Source organism: Scomber japonicus, chromosome 2, assembly GCF_027409825.1.
Source record: "Scomber japonicus isolate fScoJap1 chromosome 2, fScoJap1.pri, whole genome shotgun sequence".
NCBI lineage: Eukaryota > Metazoa > Chordata > Actinopteri > Scombriformes > Scombridae > Scomber > Scomber japonicus.
In genome coordinates this window covers 35,657,815-35,684,562 of record NC_070579.1, presented here as the reverse complement: position 1 = coordinate 35,684,562, position 26,748 = coordinate 35,657,815, and the positions used below count along the sequence as shown (strand labels likewise).

Sequence of the window (26,748 nt, the reverse complement as noted above, 5' to 3'; positions counted from 1 at the left end):
GAGAGCTCACACTGTTCGTTAGAAAATGTATTTCAGCAGTCTTGAACATCAGCCATTTGAATCTTGAAAATTGAAATTCAGCTCTGAATATTTCACTTCTAGTTTTCTAACTCGATTTTTAATGATTCTACGTTTTATTTGTATAATCTTTGTTTGACATTAAACCCTATGTAACAATAAAAAGATGTAAAGGAATACCCAAACACCTTTAAAATAAGATGACAACTCTGTTATCATATACTGCACAGCAATAACTAATGCGAAAATTTGCTTCTTGTTGTAATGGGTCTTTTTTTCATAAAATGTCTCAAGTGATTCCAGGTATTGATAGGAAAAGGTTTTTTTTTTCAGTTCAGAAACCTCGTTTTAGGTATTTTGTTGAATACACTGCATTACTTGTACCATAAATAAATAGTAATATATCAAAAAAATAGCCAATGAATGATATTCCTCTTTGGTTTGATCACATTTTGGGCTAAATGCTAGGCAAGTATGTCCCTGGGATTCTATTATTTCACCTTATTTCCAGTACGTATTTAAAATATCACCGCAACAGCGGTATTATTATGTGAATACAAAACAAAATATATACAAAATCAATTGTTCCTGGAACTAAAAATACTACAGTATACCTAAACATTTGTAAACTAATTGATTCCATATTTTGAGGTTATTAGCTACCCAAATAAGGTGGTGTTGTTCTGGAGAGCAAGTTACAAATTGTTCCTTTGATTTTCCAGAAAAATAAAATACCTGACTGGCATTTTCAAGCATTACAGGTTATTTCATGTATTTGCTATCCCAGATAAGAAGATCTGAGATTAAAAACATGAATATTAATGATTTTTTGTGGTGCCCTGAGAGGACGATTTACGACAACACTATGCCAATTTATCAAACAGAGCACCTACAGTACATTTTGCCAATGTCACTTCAGATGGTACAACACATGAGCCAGGAGCTTTCACTTTTCCAATTCTCGGCTGTTGGTAGAAAATAGATGTCACAAGAAAGCAGAAATAATTCTCTAAGGAAGACTTGCATCAACACAAGACATTATAACATGAACAATGAAACTAAATAAAAACCACTAATAAAGAGATTTAATGTTGGTTTGTTTTCTTGATGACTGTGGCTTAAGATGAGTAAATTCTCTGGTGACTTGAGTCCCTTAAATCTCCATTTTTCTATCTTCTTTATCTGTGTATTGGACCAATCAAAGCACTCCAAATTGAAACTTTTCACTTTGTTTGCACTCTATAGTAGAGCACTTAATTGGTTATGGAAATACTCTTGGTGGTGTTCATAGGCCTATGGCACATTTAAAAGATTTGGTTGATTTAGTGTTTTGCCATCCACCATTTAGGACTTCCATTTAGGTGATCAAATACAAAAGGCACTTTTCGGCCATCATAGTCAGCGATGGGCAGGAATAAGCATAGCCATTACCCTGCTCAACTTCTGTTTACATGATGCAAAACCTCTTTTAGAGGTTGTCACTCCCATTCATACCATTTCATATCTCAAAGACATTGTCCTTCTCAAATGTGGTCAATCGCACGTTTGTCTGTCATTATCAGGCAAAATACTTAAAATCTTTACAATCCTCTTTGTATACATTTTAGTAAACCAGCACTAAAAGTGTCCTTCCTTATCAGATTAAAACAGCTTTCTTTTCACACAGTCTTTTCATAAATGTACATTTTCAAGGACATATTGCTTGTGGGAGATTGCGGGTAACATTCTTAAGGAGTGATGCCACCCATGTCCTTGGAGACATCAAAAAGGGGAGCTGTGGTGAAGGGTAGGGGAAGGATGTGGGTTGATTTTATTTTTTCCGCTCTAGGTAGTTGGATGGGACCCAGCCCTTGCGGGGAAGCAGGCTGTCCTGCACCTGGCAGTACCACCATCCATTGGGGTTTCTCTCCAAGACCTCCAGACAGGTGCCCTCAGTGAAACCCATAGTCTCCTCATCTCCACGATAGTCAGCGATGGACACATACACATCCCTGCCAAGGTTGTTGTGGATCAGTTGATTCTTCTCTATAGGCTTGGGCCGGACTGTGGACACAGGAATACCGTTGCGCTGGCTAACTCTAAGGGCATCCTGGACATTGCTTGTGCTGAATCCGCTTCCTGAGGACCCCAGGCTGGTGTGCTCGGCAGGCCTCGTCTGACTTTCAACAACCACATGTGGCCGCACGGTGCTGAAGGAGGCATTTCGACGAACACCAAGAGTGGCAGAACCAGAGCCATAGTGATCGCTCCTGCCAAGTGAGTCATTTCGCCTTAGAGACCCTGTCATGTAATGTGTGTCCTTAGCTGGCTGTGAGGTGGTCACAAATACAGACTGAGGTCTCACTGCCACTTGGCGTACCCCGTTCCTCATCCGTACACCTCCATTAACCATCCCAGATGGTTTTGAGAAGCCACCAGGAGGCTTTGAAGGAATCGGTGGAGTGTTCCTCCTCAAGCCTTGATGCTGTTGGGTAAGACCCTGAATATTGATGTTATTGAGGGCCAAAACATGCTGCTCGTTTTTCTCCAGGCTATTGGACTTACTTCCACCACTCCCATGTCCATCTGATTCTAAACCACCACCATCACCCACTTGTCTGACAGGTTCCAGGTAGTACGAGGGAGCCCAGCCCTCCTCAGAGCCCCAACGTATGTACCACCAACCACTCTCCTGCTTCTCCAGAACCTCAACCTCAATCCCAGCTGGAAAGCTGACCTCAGAGTCCTGGGCCTTCTTATAGGCATCAAGGGATCGGTAGAGACAAGGACCTTCCAAGTCGGAGTCACCGCGGCTCCCTTTTGAGTAAACAGAGGAGAGGTCGGAGGTACTGCGTGAACACATTGAGTCCTCTGACGAAATAACAGAGGCTGTTTCAGATTCATCCCCACGTGAAGGTTTGAGGCTATGTCGAAACTGACTTGTGGGCCTCAGCTGGCGTCTCAGAGAGCTGATATCCATCCTCTCAGGACTCTGGGGCTCTGATTTGGTCAGGAGTGGTTTAGGTCTGACAGAGGGCTTGGGCCTAGTAGAAGGGCTCTGACCTATTCTCTGCTCCACATCACGGCTGAAGCCTGAGCCTTTCTTGGGACCTCTGTTCAATTCATCTGATGAAGAGTGGGGACTGTTGTCCTGGGACCTGAGGCTGATATCTATGTGTCTGCCCAAAGTCTGGCTTCGCCGATTCATCTCTGGTGTCATGGTTTTCATGGGTCTTCCGGCTAAAGGTGAAGATCCAGAGGGTTTGCGTGGGACGGTAGAGGAATGGTAGCTTCTTGGAGAGTTGGGCTCACTGGAACCTTTGGCTTTGGTTCCTTCAATGCCACTGCTTGGCCTGAAGCCATCATTCTCATAGATACACTCCTCTTTAGCAACCTCTTCTACAGATCTGAAGGAGGTCCTCCGATGACTAAAAACGGGAGATGCCTTGCAGACAGGAGGAGAGGCTTTACTAGAAGGAGGGGAACTGCGGTATTTGTTGCTGACCACACTGCTGATCTTCACATCCAGGGGGCGCTCATCCTTCAGAGAATCTGTATCTGATTCACCTTCACATCCAATTGCAGGAACATCATATTCAGGTTCCTCATACACAGGTCTGCTGGGTGTCTCTGAGATTTTGGAGGCAGAGTTAGAAGAAGGGGGGGCCTCCTCAGAGTCTTGTTTTTTGACAGGTGGAGCTGGAGGTGGGACTTTGGGCCGGGTCAGGGTGCTGGTTCGACGGCTGAGGTTGGGCTTCTTACGTTTGTCGATGTAAGAACAGGGGGCCCAGCCCTCCATCTCTCCAATCTGCACGTACCACCAACCTCCGGGGTTCTTTTCTATCACCTACACAATACAAGGAAGATAAAAACTATTTGAGGGAATATTTTTCTTTTATATGTGTTAAACAGTGAACTGGAATATGGTTAGAGTTTAGATGATCAGACAGTCAAAGACATGTTGTTCTTACATGTGCTATACATCTACTTGCACAGATATTAATGACAAAAGTAAACACACTTTACAGAACTGTCAGCTCAAGACAACTTGGAAAAAATACCCTGAAGGATAAAATGTTGTCTTCATCTTTCTACATGAGTCTCTGCAGAACAAATTCTGTCTACATCATCATGTTCCAATACAAATCTCAAGGTCGTATCTCTATTGCCTCAGCCTTCCTGTTTATCTGAGGAGCACTCAATTGACATACATATTCAATGAGCCCTGACTGTCTTCATCTCAGTGACAACAATGTGGCTCTGGCCTCTTACATCAGCCTTTTGTCCTCCACGGAAACTGATGCCATCAGAGATCGAAGACTGGAAATCTGCTATAGTGTAATACTCTGCTTCCACAGCAGGGGGCTCTGGTGGCTTGGGTAACTGGAATCCCTGTACAGAAAAGGGGGAGAGATGTGAGCAGCTGATACATCTAGCCATCATTATATTGTATCTGACAATGACTTTAGAATTAATAGGGAAGAGAATAATTTATTTTCTCTTTCCGTTCTATTGTCAGGAGGCAGTAGTTTGTGAAAATGTCTTACCAAGTTGGTATCTCTTCTTGGAGGAGGTTTTTGTCTCAGGTTTGGAGACCCTGATAAACAAAGAAAGATCTCATTAAAATGTATTTACGAAGTAGTCAACCTACATCCAACAGCACCACAAGCTAGTAAGCTTAAACTCTTCTTAGTATGTGAGTAAAATGGAAATCCACACACCAAACCTTTTAAAATCCCATGTTAAATCCCCATAGGTTAGTGACAGACATGTTTTAGATTACACCACCACCACTAACACCATTAGATATAGCACCCATGTGGCTTACCTATAGCATCGAAGCCTATACAAAAGGAAAATGACAATTTAATTTTAATTTCTCATACACACATTACAAATCCTCTCCTCCCCTCAGCTGCAAAGCATTTACTAATTTATTCACAGATTCAGAACACTTCATTATCTCCTAACACACAACAAATACTCACCAATTTCCACTCTGTGCGGTGCCACTCTTGCAACAGCTGGGGACCCTGGCTCACCTCTTCCTTTATTTTCATTTAGGGCAGCACTCGCTGCTATTCCCAGACATGGACTGTTGGTGTCACGGCCTGCGCTCAGCCTCCTGCCTGTTTCAGCATTGATTTCAGAGTTATAGGGCATTGGCAGGCTGATCTCACTCTTGGAGATGTGGCGCTCTGGTGTGGAGCTACCCTCTCCGTCTGTCTGGATGTCCTTCTCACTGACTGACTTCTTTTGCAACAGGTTGCTGATCTCCATGATGTTGCCAATGATTTCCACAGGACCTGTCAGGGTCTTCTTGCGAGGGGAAAAGTCTTCTTTCACCTTTTTCAAGTAAGAGGCAGGGGCCCAGCCCTCTTTCCCTAAATGTCTGGGGAAGAATGCATAAATACAGAATGTTTAGTATTGTACCTATCTGAATTTTCCTGCATTTACAGGGGCATTCCATTTTAAACATCTGGATTGTCTAAGCTTCGGCTTGAAGATTTAAAATTTAGAAACTCTGTGTTACAAAGTGGGCACCATGAAATTTGAAAGGCGTGGAGGGCATTTTCTAGACAAGTAGAGTCAAACAAAAAGAGGCTATTGACTGCATTATGGGACATGTACATGTTATTGGAGGGACATAAACGATACCTTAAATGAATAAACAACTGAAAATTTGCACAGTCTCTGGCATTAAAATATGTAATAACACCAATACCAAGTAAAATCCTGTGTATTTAATCTCTTGAACTCATGTCATGATAGCTTGTCGGGAAGGGGGTTAAATAGGGTTCCAAAGACTGGTATGGCCACTTTCAAAGGAGTCCCTGAATAAAAATGAGTTGTATGGGTTCCCGCCAGTTTCCATTTACAGACATGCCCAGTTCATGCTAATCACATGCAGTTTTGGGCAAATAATATTACATTTTTTGCATCCAGTTTAAATAAGTTATTTTCACAATATTTGTGCATACTGTGGCCCGTAAACAGTCATTATCATGTTAGTCCCCATTGTAGCCATTTCGTTGTTGTGAGACCATGTTTTTAAACTTGACCTCACTGTATAAAGTGACCTACTGTGACTTCTAGGATAATCACAGCCTCATGAAACTTTACAACCACTAACTACAGACCTTGTGCATCCCGGGGATGTGTGGCTTTCCAAGAAATACAGACAAGGGAGTTTCTAAGCAATTTTCAGAACAGAAGTTTACCAAAATTACAACATGATTTTTTCTATGGTGTTCCTCAGGGTCTTGGTGTCTTAATATGGTATTTTGGAGGGATTTTTGACCATTTTCTATTAATTCTCAAGTGGTCAAAAATAGTTTGCACCAAATTTGTCCAACAAAATTGCTGCAACAACTTATGAGACATTAAGCATGAGAATAGTCACCATATACTTCCATCATAATGTTCTAATCCCTTATACACTGTAAACTTTCAACATTTGAATAGGTGCCTAACCAAAACACAATGTTTATTACAAAGGAGTTGCATCGCAAATTAATCTTCAGGTTTCCAGCTTTCTGATGTGTACCACTTCTACATAGCATATACTATTGACCTGCTATCTCCTGTAGTTATGTGGGTGTGACTCATAAACAGTCTGCAAAATATATGCAAAAGGACTGCTTCCCCACCTTTCAACATTCATTATTTGTGAAATGAGTAATTTTAGATTGCTTTGTGAAATAATAAGTGATGTTTTACTTATGAATAACTGCTTCCCTGTTGCCTTACTCCAACTGCAACCACAAGGAGTCCCCATAACTAAAAAAGGAGCATGCTTGGACTTCACTGGAAAAAAAGGCCTACTGTGAGCAGCATGACTAAGATGTACATCTGGAGGATTATTTCTCATTGGACAATGTGCTCTAAAATGACTCGCTGTGCATTGCAATGAGCTGAGGAGTGAACAAGCTGTTTGAAGGAGCAGTTTGTGTGTATATATATATACATAGAAGCCATATACCCCAAATATCACACTAGCACATAAGCACTGTTTGTTACAGGGACTCTGCATGTGCTTGTGTTGTATATAAGCTTGAACACTTAACATATATTTGCATGTGTATATGAGATGCCACAAGGCAGCATGTGATAGTAATCAGCTGTGCAGTGGAGCTCCACTTCCAATGCTCCCGGGGATACAAGGAAACAAACAACTGGCAGGAAATACACACTGGCTGAGTAAACAACACACATGTGCAAACACGCGGATAGACACACACATATAGATTAGGTATCCTGCACAGGACACCCAGTTGATCAGTGCAAAGGGCCATATGTTAATAGTTTCTCCTCAATGCCATTACGCAAATGAATGTTGCAGGAAACCGCCTGCCTTGATCACAGCACTGAGCAGCGGTGACTACCAGAAATCTCACTGCTCTCTGAAGACTCCTTCCTTTTAAAATTGGATGACAAAAGCAAAATTTGGATTTATGTTTGCAGAATAAGTTCTCATAATAGGAGGGGGTTCTCACCTGATGTACCACCAGCCCTCCAGGTTTTTTTGGATGACCTCCACGGTGACCCCTTTCTCAAAGCTGACCTCATCCTTTCCTTGACTGGTGTACGGCTGCACTGTCATATATTTCTCCTCTGGAGTTGAAGAGGGATAGAGGAAAGAAGGAAGGAGGGACAAAAGTGAGTGAAATGTTATCATTAAACAGTCTTACATGAAGGGGTTAAATCACTGTGTAGTTAAAGTCTTCTCAAAGGGCCTTATGAGGAGGAAAAAATGGGGAGGGTGACCTACTTAAAATGCTCTGACTATTTCCATACCAACACAAACACAACCCCCCCCCCCCATCCTACACAGTAATAACAAAAAGCTCCCTCTACTGGCTGAACCTGTTGTTTCTTATCCATGCTATCTGGATTCTGTTACAGCGTTTGTTCTCTCTCTCTGCAGGGAGATTCCTGGTCTAGCAGTAGGCCTACATCATGGCCTCCCTCGAGGAGATAAGATATTTGGACCAAGATCTCTCTACTCAGATCCCTATTTGACCGTCACTCCTCTCTCACGCTCTTCTAGGCTTCCAAGACCCTGTAGGGGAAGGAAATCCTACAATGGGCTTAGTGGGAAGCAGTATAAGGTTAGGGGATTTATAGACATCAAGGCAAAAGAAGAGAACAGAGGAGAAGGGAAAAAGACTGGCAGTCTGCTCAACAGCACAGTGGCTAAAGAGTTATTATGATATGCAGAGGAAGAAATATCACCTAAATATCTAATATGAGGATTAAGTGACCAAAAAGGGTGAAAGAAACTAAATATGTATTCAATTATTGAGATCTGAGTTAGACAGGAGAGAATGTGACCTTAGATGGCTGAGGGGAAATTTAAGAGGTATGCGTGTCTGCGCCTGCTCATCTGAATGCATGCTTTCAATAGGTGGGGTATGTCCAGACAGTAGGGATTCATATTCCTCTCCGGCCTGTCATTTCAGAGCAGCTGAGGTCAATAATGTGGAGTAGAGTGGAATGTTTGGCCCTAAACTCAGGCTTTCAAAGCATGTGTGTGTGTGTGTGTGTGTGTGTGTGTGTGTGTGTGTGTGTGTGAACGTGTAGAGGATGGGGTGAGTAATTGCAGATGGACAGGGAATAACAAATGGGGTGGCTTACAGAGCGATTTGGAACATCTATCTAAACGTGCATGCTTGATATGTGTGTGTTGATGTATTCCTAACAAAATCTTTCACACTGCTTGTAAATTTGTGTTGTGTTGTGTTGTGTGTGTGTGCGTGTGTGTGTTGTGGATTATTATGTCGTCACAGCTGTAACTTTCAATTCCCCCAAAGGCTGGAATGAAAGATGAAAGATTAAATTAATCAAGTTTATTAATCACATCTGTGTGTTTCTTTCATGACTCGTGTATGTGCCTCAGTGTCCATCTCTGTGTGTATGTTGGCGCCGGCGTCACACCGCAGGAACAGAACAGTGAGTTGAATGGGCGGTCAGCAGGACTCTATAAATCAGATTAGGGACCTGGTGTAAGTGATAGCGCTCTCTGAAAGCACAGACCACTGCCAGCAGGGTGGAGGGAGGACAGCTCATATTGAACCTCGAAGGGCGACTCGCCTCTCCTGCCAATCACCTGACGAGGTCACTTTGCCTTCAGCAGCCAATCAACACCCCAAGAGAGGTCAAGACACTCTGACCTGGCTTAATGTCAGAGCGCAGGAGAATAAACAAGAGATGCTCGGTAATTTAATTTGGGACTTGAGCACGCCTTAGTTTTACTGTCGAGATCTCTGGATCGTGTCCTCATCTTCTTTATGATGCGTCACATAAAAAAGCAAAGAAATCTGCGTCAGCAGACGGCCAAGACAGAGTATACGACTGCTTTCCTCCATTAGCAAATTACACCCTCCAAGCGCATAAATCCTGCGTGATCGGTCTTTGTTTTTGTCCTTTGCCAGTTCTACTAAATCAAACTGTATATCAAGTGTCTGTGCAGAGCTGTAAAACCTCACTCAACCGTTTGTTATCGCTAACTCAGCTATGCATTATCAGGCAGGGACAGTGGTGCCTCCACTCACAAAGAAGAGATGGGGAACAGGGATGGTGATAGAGTTGGGAGGATGTTAGAAAGGTGGACCTGAATGCATTGATCTTCAAAAGCATATTTATTTATTAATATGTTTTCTACACTTTCTTGTGGTTGTCTTAAACCCAAGCCAGCTAAACTGCTACCTACACTACCTACATATAAAGCAGTGGTATTTGATCATGGTCTGAATGCAACATAGTTGAACTGAGTTGAGAAAGAAACAGAAAGTGGACAGTAATTGGGCGATGTGTTGAGAGACAGTGATGTCGTTATAAAGTGAAGAGGTGGTGAATGAATAAGTTAAAATCTACAAAAAGTGAGTCTGACATGACTCCAGTCAGCAGCAGCTGCACCTTTCATTGCAAGCCTGTTTTCTATGGTGGAAAAAGAGCTACTGGTCCAGGAGCCATTAGCTTGTTTGCAACGAAGCCAATAACACTCGCTGCCATGTGAAACTCAACTGTCCTCAGTTTTTCTCAAGTCCTCTGTTAACTTACATGTAGCTTTATCAATATGATGCAACTCTTACGACTAATTAATCATAACAGTCACACAGCAAGTGTTTCAAATCCTTTAAGTTAACCCAAGGTTACTGAACATGTAGTAATACACTATAAGAAGAGGTCTGACAAAACTAAGAACTCCACGCCTGCAGTGTGCAAAATTTTCCAGCCAATCTTCATCTTTTTGGAGCCAATATGTGAACAAATCTGGATAACCAGTGATGTATTTCATATACAGTACAGCTGTCTCTGATTTTAGATCACACGCCTTTCAACTGAAAGCATGACAGCATATGCTGAAGGTGTTAACTGCATCAAACTGTGTAGGTGCAGATTTGGTGAAAGGTTTCTGGATTTGGTTCCCATGCCAATATTTCACATGTTTAGTTGCCTGTAATGAAACCAGTAGCAGATAACGTCTCACTAACAGGAAAACAGGGCGACTGAAAGCAAGTTGCCTCAATGGTCAATAGATGCATCTAACTTTAATATGCAAGAGATGATGACAGAGACATTTTGACATTGCAGCATGGCCAGAGTAACTGTCAGTCAGAGGACACTGGTGGGAAAATGAGCTGCTGGGACCCCATAACCCCCCTGTACCTCCCACTCTCAGTGTAATTGTCTCGAATGGTAGGTTACTACCTTGTCCAAGATCTGCTGTGTTGTAATACCCAAAATATATACACAAAACTGGCTTCAGATTTTGACATGACGAAGGGTCTCAACATCATGTGATAAAGAAGGACACAGCAGACATTCCTTATCATGTAAGTGTATTCTGGGCTTTAGCTGTGCAATTTCAAGTGAAATTAGCATGAACCAGCTCATACACAGTAAACCTGGAGCTTTCAGGGGCGCCTAAAACTCTGTGGGTTTCTTTTGAAGAAAGTGATATGTTCAAGTGTACAGCAATGTGGCTTAAAAAGAACAAGGAGCCATCACATAAGATACCATACCAAACAAAAAGAGAGGCAAGTTTAAACAAAGCAAAGCAAAATTGTTGGCTGAAATAGTACCAAGACAGTAAAAAGCTAGGTGTCTAAAGAAGTAAAAGTGCTCTGTGATGGAATTTAAGAACATGGCCTCCAAAAGTGTTTCATGCCCTCATTCTCTGCTGGCGACAGCTAGCCGGGTGACTCATCCATGCACTATAGAGGTCTGTGTGATTAAAACCAGTCTGCAGATCGGGCCGGTGTCCCACTTTCACACTTTCTACCAGCTCATTCAGGCCAGGCTTCACTGTTCTAGGAGACCTATCCGATCAGGTAACACTCCTGACCAGCTATATGCTTATGGTCGGTTTCAATCCCTAAATCAGCTGGGAGGGAAAAGTAAATGAGAAATGTGAAATGTTTCCCTGTCTCTCAACTGCTACTACTATATTCTGCCTCACAGAACCAGAGGATTAACAGCATAGGTGCAGTATGCGAGCATGTGTGTAACTTACCCTGTATCAACTTCCTCGGGCTGTTTACTATATAAGCTTATTCCCGGTATGTGAGTGTGTGTGTTTTAGGAGGAGCAGGGGCCCGAGCTGTTTTTATACCAATGTATTTCTGTCCTGTACAGTATATGTCACTGAGCACTCTCTGGAGAAGAAGCACACACCATTCGACCTGAGTTTGCCCTGCATTCAATCTCCTCTGAGAATCACTAATCTATTCCTTGTTGCCTGCTGGACTGGGGGGAAGGTGGTAACACAAGCCATTCCAGCCAGGCCATATTATGATAATGGGAAACAATGAGTGTTTTTAAAGGTTTTACGGAGGCTGCGCAGGTCCAGAAACAGCTTCCATAAACAAAGTACAACTACAAGACGTCTGTTAGAAGCCCTGACTAATCCTGGAACGAGACGAGCGTCTAACTGACAGTCTGAGAAAAATTTGGATTAGAAAGCGTCGACTCACACCAAAGAGAGGTGGCTGTGTTTTTTCAGACATAGACTCATTCTCTCAGCATTCAGAAAATAATGATTCAATAAAACCATGAACCAGCTGAATACAAAAATTAAAAGAATGTGAGAATGTTTTCATCTGTTTTTTGTTTTGTTTTTTTAATTTAGAATGAAATAAACAGCATTTTATACCCAAGGGAGTTTGCTTTGACGAAAGCAGCAGCACTGCTATACAATCATTTCACAGGGCTCAGTGGCTGTCAAGGTTGCTGCATTTGTACTGTGGAAGCTTTAATTATCCAAATGTGTTTAATGCAGTCCAATTATTTTGTTGTTCAGTGTGAGATGAAGAGCGTTCCAAGTTTGATGGAGTGAGATTTTACAGTCAGAGCTTACTCACGGCCACCCAATATGCTGCTCCTGCTTCATACTCAAAGCCAGTTGTTATTGGTAGACTAATGAGGATGTAAATGAGGTTGTTTACCATGTGGACACAAAATACATGGAACTACATGAAGAAGAGGCCCCTGACAGGGCTCAGCGGTTGTGTTGTATATTTGTTGTGTTATGGTGTGAGGGGGAAGGTGTGTACTGTATAGGTGGGTGACTAATTTATGCACAGCTTGTGACCATTGTGTCTTGTTTTGACTCTACCATTTGTGCTACTATAATAATAATCCACATTATTATCACTTATAAAATATCACTTATAACATTATACATGTATGTGTGATGAAACAATCACAACTGAACTCTCCCTTTACAAGCTTTGTTGGCAACTTCAAGTATGTAAAAGACTATTATGTTGTTATAGTAACAAAATGGTCTTCAAATTAACTGTCTATTTTAAGTTAGAAACAGCCAGCGCTGCCAACTCTTGGGCACTGATTGTGAGACTCATGCAATTGACACTTTTCACATATTCATGCCCTACACATCAATTTTCTCAAGCAGTGAATTAATAACTTATAATGCTGTGGCTAGATAATGTTTATATTTATATAATTTCAAAGATGAAATAGCCTCTGATAATCATTTCCTGTCCTGATGATACACTGGTTTTCTAATCTAGTCTAGTGCAAAGATCTTATCCTGTGTTTTGAAGAAAAATGTGTGTAATATCTTGAGTATATATCAAAAATGCTACCCAATAAACACATATTAGCAAAGAGAAAATGTCTTATAAAAAATGTTAGTTCATAAGGGCAGAGAGAGATTGAGTGGGTCAATTAACCACAAATAATGTTCATTTTATTATGAGCAAAAATAAGTCCAAATCTCACTGCAAGCTTAAGTCAAACCATTTTATCCTGGCAAACTGTTAGTTTGCCACAGCTAATTCAGTTTTATAAAGTGCAAGATTTCTGCAAAGTATACAAAAGGCCCTGACAAAAGATTAATATGTATCAGAGAATAATGGTTATGAATCATCTGTCAAGATGTTCTCAAATTAACTGTGTATTTTAAGCTAGCAACATATTACTGTTAGCAAACATTTTATCTTGGTAAACTGTTAGCTTGCCACAGTTTTAAAAAGTGGAACATTTCTGAAAAGGTATATAAAGGGCTCTGACGAAGATTAATATGTATAAGAGAATAACTGTTATGAATCTTCCTGATTTCCTTAAATGAACAGTGTATTTTAGGCTAGCAACATATAACTGTTAGCAAACATTTTATCCTGGTAAACTGTTATGTTGGTACTACAGGTTAGCGCTAAATCTGTAAGAGAACATTCCAAACAGCTTTTCTCTAAAACATTATCATTTGTGAACAACCTTCACACATATAACAGAAATATTGCTGACACAAGCTGAGGTAGCTAAAATCTTACAATACCAGACAACTGGAGATCTCTGCCTACCAAAATCTGGGGATTTCTAAGGTAGCTACGGTTCAGTCACGTAATTACAGTTGACATACTTCTGTCACACATAGTGGTGATCTACTTAAATTAAGAATGAATTCACATGCTCCTTTTAAATATGTAAATGAAGAATTTAAAAGAGGAAGATAAAGAAAGATGGAATAAGACACAGTGTGTGTTTGTGCAATTCAAAGTGTTATACTGACAATCGTGTATTATGTGTCCACGTCCACGTCTGTATGTATACATTTACTTTCACTGTGTATTCTTGTGTGTGAGTGTTTGTATATCAACTGTGTCCATGTTCACCTCTGCTCTGCTGGCGGTTGACTATACCCCCAAGAGTCCAGCGGCGGTCCAGCCTCTTCAGATGGGCCTTGCGCCTCTTAGTAACTGATGAAGATGAGGAGCAACCGAAAGGGGAAAAAAATAAAAAGAAACAACCATGGAGTTAGTATAAGAAGCATGAATTAGCAAAGTGAAAAAAATCGGTTATTGTTATAACAGAAAAGTTTTCTAAAGAATAAAATAAACAACTTCTATGAGTGAAGTACGAAGCTAATATACTATATCTTACAATGACAGGAATTTTAGCCATGTACAGTGAAAGTTAATTAGTTAGCTGCTGTCCTATAAAAACTTCCAAACTTTTATAACCATTTCTTCACTCTCTACATGGTACAAGACATATTCTGCAATTTCATTACATATACAGTATGTCAGCAAAGTCAGGACTTTTAATTACTGAAGTGTGCAAAGCCACTGTGTAAATGCATACAGAAGCAAAAAACAAAATGACATATGTGGGATTAACTTGAGGAGAGGGTTAGAGGGAGCACTATCTTGCTTCCTCACACAGAACAGGCAGAACGGCTGCCCAATTATACGTTTTGACCCATTTCATTTATCATTCAGAAATAACACCACGCCTCTGTGTTTCTGTGGACAGTGTTGCCTCACTGAGTTGCATTGGTGAGAAAGAGACATAATGGGAATTCTGTACTAAAAAAAGACTGTAACTTTGGAAGACATCCACTTGACTTGAGTAACTCAGACAGCTGAAGCCTCATGTTGAACTGAAGGATGCATTTTTGCACTGAAAGAGGAATGTGGATTCTGTCCATTATATCTTGTGTTGGAGTTGTGTTGGGGTCACGAGCGCTTTCACCAGAGTATTGTTTCAATAAGACTTACATTTAACTTGTAATATTATGTAACATTATATAATAATATAATCTTACATAATAATATATTCATTCATTTGTTGACAGAGAAGTGTTAATTTAAGCCATGGTCACCCAGATTTACATATTTAAACTCCATTTTCCACCTCTTCACGACTGTGAAACATTCTGACACTGGTTATCACCAAATCTTTCTATCTGCACAGATACTGTATCATGAGCCAGATAGTCATAAAGCATCTTGGTCCAGTGCATTGACTGTGTATAAATATGGATGACGTTGCTCCACTTTCTATCGCTATGCAAAAGTGAAGCCAAAATATCTCCTTTCCAGGAGCGGCCATCTTGCTTGAGTGAAGTCATTTGGAGCCAGAGTGTGCACAGTAGAGTCAGGGGGTGGGATGACGCAGGTCATACCTCCTCAGATGTCCTAGCCGCATTACAGGTTTGAGACATGACATCACAAACTCTTTTTGTATTGTCAAATACCTAAAAACAAAAGTCAATTTCGCACTTGGACAAACATCAGTGTGATAATAACTGTCTACAATTTGGAGAAAATTGATTTGACTTCGATACTTGGGTTTTTTAATTTGTCTCATGTTCGATCTGCTGACATGGAAGGGGTGAGACTTCAGACCTATACTATAACCAGCCACCAGGGGGAAATTGAGATGTTTTGGCTCTACTGGAGGTGTCATGAAGTCAATTTTTACTACAGTCAATGATCCAGTGTTAGGATTTACTCTGACAGGAAGTTAAGAAGATAGCTACTGCAGGACTAACACAACCATACAGCTTTCACCTCACACGACACCAAGTTGATGAAAACTGACTTGAGATGATGATGATGATGATAACATTTCTGTATTCTCCACTCATTACTAAAACAAATCGTCTCATCAACTAGGAAAAAATATGAGAGGTCTACATCCAGTGCCTCCATGGTTCTGTACACCGTCTGCTGATGTGCACCAAACTCTCGACCTCTTTCACTCCTTATTAATTCAAAGCCCGTATGATAAAGCAGCAGTCATAACATGATGGGTCATTTTCCTATGTTCGTGCATTCTGCAAAGCCACATGAAGAGCAAACACATTAATTAGTGGAAGGAAAGATGGAAACAGCACTTGTCCTCTGTCTGTCTGTCTACTCTGGTAATCTAATTCACTGCCACTCAGTCTCTCCATCTTCTGTCTATTCCTTTGCTTCCTCTCTCCACCCTCTTATCTCTCCATCGTTCCTTCGGCTTGACATCCGCCCTCTCTCCCTTTGTGTGCTTCTGCTCTTTGTCATTTCCTCTCCATTTTGATTTCCCTCCACTCTCTTCTCTGTCTTTCATTCATCCCACTGAGCACCACCCTACTCCTGTTGACCTCCTAATTAAAATATCAGCTACGGGAAGGCACAAAGGGAAATGTTATTTCGAGGTAATTTCAGTGGGGCCAGGCTGCGCCTGTCCGTTCCTCTCCAGTGAGCTGAGCTGTCAGTGGAATTAGGTTACAGACCACGCAGAGATAATGAGATGTAAGATACGACAGGAGGCAGGAAGAGGGAGATCAGGAATAAGAGGTGACGATGTGTGCAAACACAAAGACACCACATCTAATGGGGAGATGGGGTCCACTGACAGAGGATGGGGGAGAGTGTGTACTCATGTGCAGTTGTAATCTCCACACTTCCTAAGAAATTCACTAGAGTCCTTTGATTAAGAGAAAGCCAAATGTGATACAACCCACAGGCTTGACAGAAAAAAAACAGCGTTATTGAAACCTAATATGGTAGTTTTGGCATCATTCATATCAATAATAAGACCATTTTAATTGCTTAATTGTACCTGCATTAGTGGCACCCCTGATGGGCTTTGTTCCAAAATCTCTGCAGCTGAGACCCTTAGTTGCCTCAGAACATGTCACAAATAAGCGGCTCAAAACGCTCGTTATTTCAATGAAGTTCTCTACCATGAAACAACAAGATGACAGATAGACAGGAAAAGTACTCTGACATCAGCTGCGCCTGTTATGGCAGGTAGATTAACTTGAGTCAGTGGACAGGGGAGAGACTAGCCCAGAGCCACTGTCAGAAGGTTCTGTAGCCTGCTTTTTGCTGAATCTAGTCTACACTCACAAAATCCATAAAAAGCTGTGACAGACCAACAGCTGTTTCAGTTTTTTTATCATATAAATAGTTAAACATCCCGCTGCTGTGCCATGTATGTGTTATTTTATTTATTCTCCCTCAAAATATGGAGTTGAAAGTAGTTGTTTGATATCCGACTGCACACAAAATTAAACTTATGTATATCTGAAAAATGAAGAAATGCAAAAGAAAACAATAAGGACTCAAAACTGTAAAAACATTTGAATCCATCAGTTTGTTTTTTTACCACTAAGATACACAATTATAAGAGATTTCACAATTACAGACGCTTGTAATATCTAGAAAGGTTGTGTGACTGTGTGCAAGGGGAAGAAATCCATGAAAGGAATGAGAGCAGCAAAAAACAGTGACAGTGGCAGCTGTGCACGAGCTGTCATCATTTTAGCAAAGTGTGTTTTTTGTGTGTGTTTGTGTGTGTGTGTGTGTGTGTGTGTGTATGTCTTACAGAATGTGCACAGCTCAATGAAGCGTAGAGGCTGGCGTGTCTTAATGAGAGACAGAGAATGTTTGTTGGATAATCCAGTGGCACTCTACTGCACAATTAACTATTGCACCACCCTTATTCCATTACCACACACACTACTGCAGATCAACTGTGTGAATGCACCAAAGAGTTTCATAAGCATCTCTGTGCATGCAATCGTGCATACTTGTGTGTTTGCACGTTATTTATCTCTATTGGATTTCCCTTGGTTTAAAAGCAGAGAAGGGGGCTTATGACAGTGATGAAACGCTCCATCTCAGCAGTCAGACTAAACATTAAGGAGGAAAGGGTCACAAAAAAATGAGGCTCCTGCAAGAGTTGCAGCCTCCCGGGGGAGTTGAAAGGAATTTTCTGTGGTGCCAAAATATTGCAAACCCTTTGGCTGCGGTCTGGTACCATTTCACCATGGTGCTGCGACTGTGGTCTTCAAGGTTCCTAATGTGTGACTGGAAGTGTGTTTGTGAGTGTGTGTGTGTGTGTGTGTGTTTAGAAGTAAGTTCCCTATGCTGCTTTCAGTCTTAGATTGAGATGTGAGCAAAGAAAAAAACAAAAAAAACAGCCACAAAAACCTATTATTGAGAAATCATGGCCTCTTCCACGCAGACGTTTCTCGAATAACAAGTCGGTTGGAATGACGTTTATGTCTTTCTGTATTTTATGAATCTAATAATGTTATGTTTGTCTGTGTCTGGGTTAACCTTCTCCAGTCCTGGAAGTGCCCAGATCCAAGTCGTCTCGAGTTCCATTCTGGGAGTCCAGGTATGTGGCCGGCACCCAGCCCTGCTCCTCTGCTGTGCTGACAAACCACCAACCTAGAGAGAAAGAGATAGGAGAAAGAGAGATGGAAAAAGACATATTAGTTTTGCTAACAAGGCCTCCAGGATGGCAGGGAGTATTCTTCTCACATGATGCTTTACACCAAACACTGGAAATTCCACATCATTGTTGCCCCATCGTTCAACTGTAGCACAATTTAGTGTGACTGTGTATGAACCAGCATTATCACTATAGCACATTCAGCTTGGGTATAAGTGGTGATATGTTCGGTTCATCTTGGACAGCATGACAGAGAGATCTGAGGGAGGATCATGGCGGTTAGAAGTTTCACCTACTTGGAAAGCTCTTTTCATTACTAAACCAGACACTGAAAAAGACTGAGGACACTAGAGAGAGGACGGTTGGAGAGGAGCTTGAAACAAAACAGATCAACACAGGTTCAGAAAGCACTTGTTCTGTTCAAGATGAATCTGGTGAGACCCGTAAGTGCTTTTCGGCGATTGAATCACTGCTGCTGTTCAGGGCAGACTTCCCAAAAATCCTCAACTTCAGTGGTTGAGAGTACGACAAAACAAGGTTATTACGGTACTAAAAAGGGAAAATAATGGTAGCCAAGCTAGTGCTGTGAGGTTATACAGTGGTGCTTTGAATAAAATGATAATGTAGACGTAATGTAGTTCTTATTCGCAATAAACTTACTACTACAGCTGAGATTTCCATAGTGTTGCAGGTATGTGGTCATAACCTGAAGTATTTTGATGCAATGATGGTGCTAGAGGAATAGTCAGGGAATCATCAAAGTCAGTAAGATTATATGCGAGGAAAGAAATATGAATGTCTGTACCAAATTGTGTGTCTATCCATTGAGCAGATGGGGATAAATTTCACTGATGAAAACTCAGGAAAACACCAAAGTCCTCAGAATTCATTCTCTGAGGACTATGAAAATCTGTACGAAATGGTGATTCATCACATAGTTGCAACATTACAGTCTGGGCCAAAGTGGTGGACCGAAATCAGACAGACTGACCGACATTGCCCTAGAGCCAACTGGTGACTTGGAGAAATACCACAACATGTTACTGCCATTATATATTTTCAAGGTATTCTCAAAGTACATTGTTCATTAATGACACATTATTGCTTTGTAAAACAACCAAAGCGCTCTCCCAAGTAGTTTGGGAACTTGCTGGACTGTGGACATTTTCCATGTCTATTCTTTGTTTCTTTACCCAAATCTGATTAATCGTGTCTGTAGGGAGTCTGGTGGAGCTGGAAAAGTTTAGTAATTGATTGAATATAATGGTTTCATGTTATGATGTTGCTATGCATTTTAATTAAACGTTACTTTCTTCACCCATACCCTGACCTAAGTTGTAGGGGGGACCATGCACTGACTATTTTTGCCTAATGAGAAGTTTGTGGTCACATCTATGCTATTCTGTTACACTACTCACTGCACTGACATGACACAATTACAGAAACACGTCACTTTGGGCGGCCGAACCCAAAAGAACGGGGAGGCAAGTTGTTTTACATCGATCATGTTTTGACAACTAGTGTGTGTCATTCTTTCGTGAAGGGTGCCTTTATAAAATTCAGAGGCGTGCCCAGTAGTTTAGGATCATTGTGTATCCGGTGCTGAAAGAAGCTGAGCCTGTCATTTGTGTTCACATGGTGAGAGGTAGCTTCATTAGTGTAGTTACTAGAAGCCATTGAATGAAACATTCACCATGTACAGTACAAGCTGGCATGACAGCTCGTCCTAACCAGCAAAAGAGTGAGATTGTGTCTCACAGCACTAATATTATACTGCGTAAGGTTGATAAAAGAAGAGCATCTTTGAAAATGAAGTGGTTCAATGCCTGTGTGCTATGTGTTTTCTACACACACCCTGAATGTCATGACCATCCCAGGCTATTAAACTGCTGACCAGCTGGTCCTTTTTCCACTGAGACTGAATGTGTAAGTACAGTAGGAGTGACAGAATAAGAGAGATGGGTGGGGATGGACCGAAAAATAGAACAAAAATGGCAACAAGCTACTTTTTCACTCTCCATAATGAGTCCAACAATTAGGTCATCACACTGCTCCGATGTATTTAAAGCCATATGGCTATGCTCTCTGGTGTGGCTGGAGAAGCCTGTGTGAATCAACCCATCACGCCCTTTTTTATTACCCGGCAAGACACCAATCACATTAACACATATTATGAATGATGTGGAAAATATGCCGGTAACATCAAGCTGTATCTCAGGGAAAGTTACAGTAATGGTAGCATGGAGAAAGTGTTATACATAAAGCAGCCACAGTGTAAGTTATCACTGTGTATACTGTCTGTGTATATATAGAGACAGTCTCAAAGAATATGGAATGCTGTTTTCAGACAAGTGCATGACATAGCAGCTAAAAGACTGCTTGTATCAAGCTGTAAATAGACAAGCATTTATTTCAAGACAATGTTAATTTCCATCGATTGATAAACACTTATCTTAATACTAAATACATTTTGTATGTTCACTGTTCAGAGGCTGTATTAGCCACATCCATTGTAACAGCAGGATAATCCATTGATTATTGAATCAATTATTAATAGTTTAGTCTATTAATGTCAGAAAATAGAGTGAAAATCATTAAAGAAAAAAACAAAACGAAAGTTGACAGTAAAATGGAGATTTAAGTGCCAGACAAAGATAAGTGGATCTGATTGCTCAAAGATCAAAAAATTACTTAAAAGCTCTATTTTTCTCCTGTAAATTTCTTTACACCAATTTTTTTGCATGATATGTGAAAATCCAAAATACCTACCTACTTTCTTTTTATAGGAAATTGGAACATATTTGAGGAGCATTTACAGCTACAGAAGCACTACAGAAAGCTGAATACTCCTCATAGAAAAGCAGTGCAGAGCCTCGTTTATGCCAGACTGTATAACAACAACAACAACCACACTGACAGGCATTAAAATGTTATTGGGTTGAAAATTGACAGACCACAGTAGAAGAGTCTGCCCACCCCGCCTGCATGTGGTCTCTCCCCTTCTTACAAGCACAATGAGGCCTGAGCCACCCCGAACTGACAGTTCATGTGCAGCATAAATAGTGAAATACTGTCTCCGCTGAATTCCCCCACAGCGGGTTGTGTCTCGCAGTCAACACAAGAGTTAATTCAACCTGAGGGCCCGCAGACACACGGGGGCTACGCACAGTAGCTACAGTGTAGCCCATCCAGCCTGAATTTCCTCACCATCGTGCTAGTTTTCTGTGGACTCTCTGTACCCGCCTGCTTTTGGACTCCCGCAGAGACGTTACAGAGCAGCTTGGCTTTAGGAGAGGTCAGCATAGTTCAGTTTGGACCTGTCAGGATTCATTTACGACCCCAGTTTGGCCACGACTAGAGGAGGTAGTGGTTTTATGAGAAATTGTATTTGACATCCCAACAGTTACACTATGCTAATTAAATCTTACACCATAGCTCCTGGTTTGTGAAGACCGATGTTATAATGAACAGCTCTTGCCACAGTTAAAAGCTGTAAAGTCAGGAGAGGCAGTCAAGCTTTGGTATCAAGAGGGCTTTCATGTTGGAGGGTATGCATCAGTCTAAAGGTTACAGAGGTTGGCTGTGACCACACAATGGCTTTAAAACTTTGAATACAGGAATTTATTTCTTTTGCATGTGTGTGTGTGTGTGTCAGGCTGTTCTTTGAGAACCACTAGTTAAGAGTTTATGTTTTGATTCCTGGAGGTTTCAATTTGACTTTCTGTTTTGCTGTAGTGTGAAAGGTCCGCCCCAGCAGTAAGAATAGCTGCGTCCATATGAAACACATTAGGGGCTTTCATAGGCTGATTCATTGCAACTGGTCGAAAAGCTCGAGAAGAATTGGAGCCACCTGCACGCAGGAGAGCACTACATCTGCACACAGACGAATGCGGCAGCCCTTCCTCTCCTCAGCCCACCTGGTACTTGGTGTGGAAAAACAGAATAATAAATCTGTGCTGATAGAGGCTTGAGGTGACTGTTTGCCATCAACAGTGGCAAGTGTGAGCTTCCCAGCTGCAGTATTTCATCTTACCTTCAGTCCTAAGAATACTACTAATAAGTCACAATCTAGACGTTAAAAAGTGAACATAAGACAGAAGATATGGAGACTGTAAGAAACACGACATTGACTCTATCGTGTTTTTTTAAAGGAATCCCAAAGTGGTGGCAGTTAAAATGCCCGCTAATTTTAGAGACATGCATATTCATACTTAACCCTGCAGATATTCTGAATCAGGGATGATGTGATTTCATCTGTTTGGTCGAACTGTTTCATCGGTTTCAAAATTGCTGCTGCAGCACTGTCCACAATGAAGACATTGTGGAAAGTTGTGATTGATGCCAGAAAGATGAGGGTTACAGAAGTCCAAATGTGGAGAATTAAAAGCATGAATGGCTTTCTCCAGACCACTAACAAGTAAAAAAAAAAATTGGATCAGTTCTTATAAGTTGTACTTGATTGAGGAAAGACAGACTTACATGTAAGTGTTTCTTCGGGGAAAGATAATTACTAATCATGCAGAAGAAGATATAATATGTATTTTGGGTGGAGTAGTTTGTACACAGCATACAATAGAGTTTGCAGGGAATTTTATGTGAAGAAAAATGAACAATATCACTTGGCTATCCTGAAGCTGGCAGATCGTTCTGGGTTTTCTATCTTCTTCACATATGCACACAGAAACAAAACAACCCGAAAAGCCAGAAAACAGCCGAGCAGCCTCTCTGTATTACTCACTCACGCCAAGCTTCGGGCTCCATCATGTGCACACATGGTAGTGCAAGGCAAAGTTTTGACAGGACCCAGTTCCCCTATAAATCCAGCTCTGGAGAAAGTGAGCACAGTAAAAAGCAGATAAATGAGGACCAGAAAAACTGCTTGCCCCCCTCAAATCTGAACGTACACTCCACTCTCGCAGAGGGTAGAGTAGAAAGAAAGAAAACAACATGGAGGTGCAGATGTTGATATGAAAGACAGAGACGGATATAGTGAAATAGATAGGATAGCACTCACTCTCTCAAAATCCAGTTGGCTGAGTGGCAAACGTGGGCCCTGAGAGAAGTGGGCTGACCCTAATGTGTGTGTGTGTCTGTGTGTGTGTGTGAAGCCTGGAGACATATGACAGTTTTCACAGAAAATCTGGCCCCTAAGAGAAGATGTGGGCCAAAGACTGGCAGAAGATTGGAGAAAAATTACTCAGAGTCAATTAAAGCAAAGCATAACTTGGCTCAGGAAATGCAAAGAATGATGCATTAACTGACCAATGAAGTAGAGTGAGGGCGTGGCTGAATATACTCACTTACAAGAAGAATGACTATATAGACAGCAACGGATATTTCCATGATATTTTTGTTCTGTTTATAGAAAGGCCTATAGGTTTGAACTTGAGCCAAACTAGCTCTTACGATGTATCATCAGAAGACGTTTCAAGGCAAAAGTGTTTAAGGCTGAGACGCAAAATGCTATAGTTGTTCAAATGAGGATATCATGCACATTTTTGCACAGTACCAAAGATGAGGACTACTTCAAAAAGCAAGCTGACACCTAAAGGCAACACTCAGACCTCCTAGTTCTTTTTACACTGTGCTGAAACAGTGAAAATAAATACAAAAAGGTTGTTCAGGAAGACAAATTGAACCTGTCAAAGTTTTGCATAGTCCAATACAACATCATTTGACAACACATTGTAACGGCCAATCGTTTTACTACTATTACTTTCCATTGCATGCTTATCGAGAAGAGAGATAGTGTAACTGTCATCATGAGAACTTTATAAAGCTTTAACACTAGAACCGCCAACATTCCAATATACCTAGAACCGCCGGAGGGGATCATTTTTACCCCCTGTCAGCAATCGCAAAGATGTCATTTCTTGAAGCAGTTAAGTTGTTCATTTTCATCTCTTTAAGTAATAAGTAAGACAAAATAACTATTTACATTTCAGTTGAGTGGATTTTATTAATTTTAGGCCTACAATTGCTTTAGTTATTTCATTATAGATCGAAACGGTCAGAAAAGTCAAATTTGACTGTACCGGACTGTTAAATTGTTAAATAATTTAATTAAGAGTATTTATTTATTGTATTAGAAGAAACTTAAAAGTTAAAACAGTTAAAAATACATTTTGGATAATAATGTGTTGTTTTAGTTACGCTACTAGGAATAAAGAAACGGAGCGCTCACTATTTACAATTGCTTTATTTACAGATAGAAAAGGTAAAAGATTCACCAATAAACTATGGGCTACAACAAACAAACAACAAAATGATTCATACATTTAAATAATTTAATTATTGTAGAAGAAGAACAATTAAAAGTTAAAAATTAGTTTTGGATAATAACGCGTTTTATGAAGGGAATAAATAAACGGAGCGCTATCTCTCGCACACACACGCCTCCAGCGTGCTGCGTGGACTTCATTACATCTGCTGCACCGCTGCTACCACAATTATCAAATGCTAAGTGTATTGTCTGTGACTGTGACTCATAAAAGTAATATTTTACAAATCTGCATTATATAAACAAACGAAATTCGTTAAAGTAAGTCATTTGGCGACTTTTAAGTCATAAAACTAAGTCTTACTTTTACTGGAGTAATCTACCTCGTTCGCACCTGTCATTGTAAGGTAAAATTTACCTACTGAGTGAAACTCTCCCGTTCTCTCTTATAAACGAGTCGGACAACAACGTGTATCAAACATGAAGCAAAGTGAAAAAATAATAAAGCACGTAATAACACCCCCCGCCCCCCCTCCCCCTTGCGGAAGTGTTGAGCACGGCATTCTACAGCGGTTTTATAAGGGGTAAAAATGAACCCCTCGGCGGTTCGAGGTATAAATGATCATATTTTTTTTTCTTTTTATCCCACACCCCCCATAATTCACTAGATGATTAATAAACCCATTTTAGGAAAAGTCATGAACTGAAAGATGTAGGGGTTTTAATTTAACAGAGTTACATGCATTTGAAAACGCCAGGGGGATAAAAATGACGCCTTGGCGGTTCTAGTGTTAAGTTCTTCCTCATAGCATTATTAACCTCTGTAAGGTGTTTTGGCATCTGATGGATCAACTACTCAAACAGGCATTCTTGGAGTGTATTTCATTTTACATGAAGAAACACGCCACAACCAACGTAACCCTTGTTGATTTTTAACACAGTGCTGTTTAATTTGTCTTAACTCCCACTAAGCAAGGTGATACTGTATGGCTTGGTTGCTTTTTCTGCTGCTTCATTTGTCTGTATCTTCACTGGTCAAGACCAAAATATCTCAACAACTACCAGCCAAATTGTCAAGAAACAAGACAGATTCTCATGGCCCCCAGATGATAAACCCTCTCTCTTGACAACATGGCATAAGCCAAACTTGTACATGAAAAGTATTAAAAAGTTATAGCTTTTAAAAGAAATGTCATGGTCAGATTGTCACTGCATTTACTCAACACATTCATGCTCCTCAGAGGATCAACACTTCCAATTTGGGACACATCAGCTTCCCTCAAATTGCTACTTAAACTTGACATACTGCACACAAAGTATCTCTTTATGTGACAGGCATATTGTCCTGACCTTTGCTGAATATATTCATTGTCCCAAGAGGATACACCCTTGCTTTTACATGATTAAAAGGAAAAAAATGCTGGCGTTTTGTTAATTCTGCACAGAACCATTAAAGTGAAGGATGTAATAAATATCCTCCAGGAACTGATAACAATCCCTTTTCATGTAAGAATAATACAGACGGTATGTATATATGTCTTGAAGATGAAAGAAATCTTGAACTGTTGATCTCCAGACTTCCAACATTTGTTTATGATAATATAAGAACCAGTGTACCTTGGAGGCTGTTGAATTCGTGACCCTTAGATAACAGCAAACATATCATTTTTTCTCTTAGACATGACACATCACCACACATGTACATATATATGCTCTGACATGAAAAAACAAGAGTCATGCTGGCCAAAGCCAGTTGGTGGAGTGGGCGGGTTGGGTAGCAGTGGCAGCTGTGAAAATGAAACAGCACAGAGCAGAGACAAATAAAAGGTGTCCAGGTAATGACGTGCATACTGTGGAGCCATCTGTACATACAGCAGAACAAGAGGGGGTTGACTGTTGTTTTAACAGGCTGAAATCATCATACCTTGTTATTCGTGGCTGGGTCCACTGTGTATGAGTGTGTTTGAGTGTGTTTAAGTGAGTCACACTGATGAGCAAAACAATCCCACAGCTCTGCGAGTCCTCTCGACTTCTCAACCGGCGTTTTAATGCTT

At 40.8% G+C, this 26,748-nt stretch overlaps 1 protein-coding gene across 1 annotated transcript in view; it reads right to left on the bottom strand.

Annotated features, from left to right (window-relative positions):
* Positions 1 to 378: 378 nt before the first annotated feature.
* The window catches only part of sh3pxd2aa (SH3 and PX domains 2Aa), a 101,392-nt gene continuing 75,022 nt past the window's right edge, over positions 379 to 26,748 (bottom strand). The window contains exons 8-14 of the mRNA XM_053325468.1: positions 18,357 to 18,470; positions 14,139 to 14,222; positions 7,494 to 7,611; positions 4,971 to 5,389; positions 4,545 to 4,594; positions 4,270 to 4,389; positions 379 to 3,844 (exon numbers count right to left, since the gene is read on the bottom strand). Of these exons, the coding sequence (XP_053181443.1) occupies positions 1,829 to 3,844; positions 4,270 to 4,389; positions 4,545 to 4,594; positions 4,971 to 5,389; positions 7,494 to 7,611; positions 14,139 to 14,222; positions 18,357 to 18,470 (2,921 nt within the window). The 3' untranslated portion in view covers positions 379 to 1,828. The remainder of the gene's footprint in view (positions 3,845 to 4,269; positions 4,390 to 4,544; positions 4,595 to 4,970; positions 5,390 to 7,493; positions 7,612 to 14,138; positions 14,223 to 18,356; positions 18,471 to 26,748) is intronic.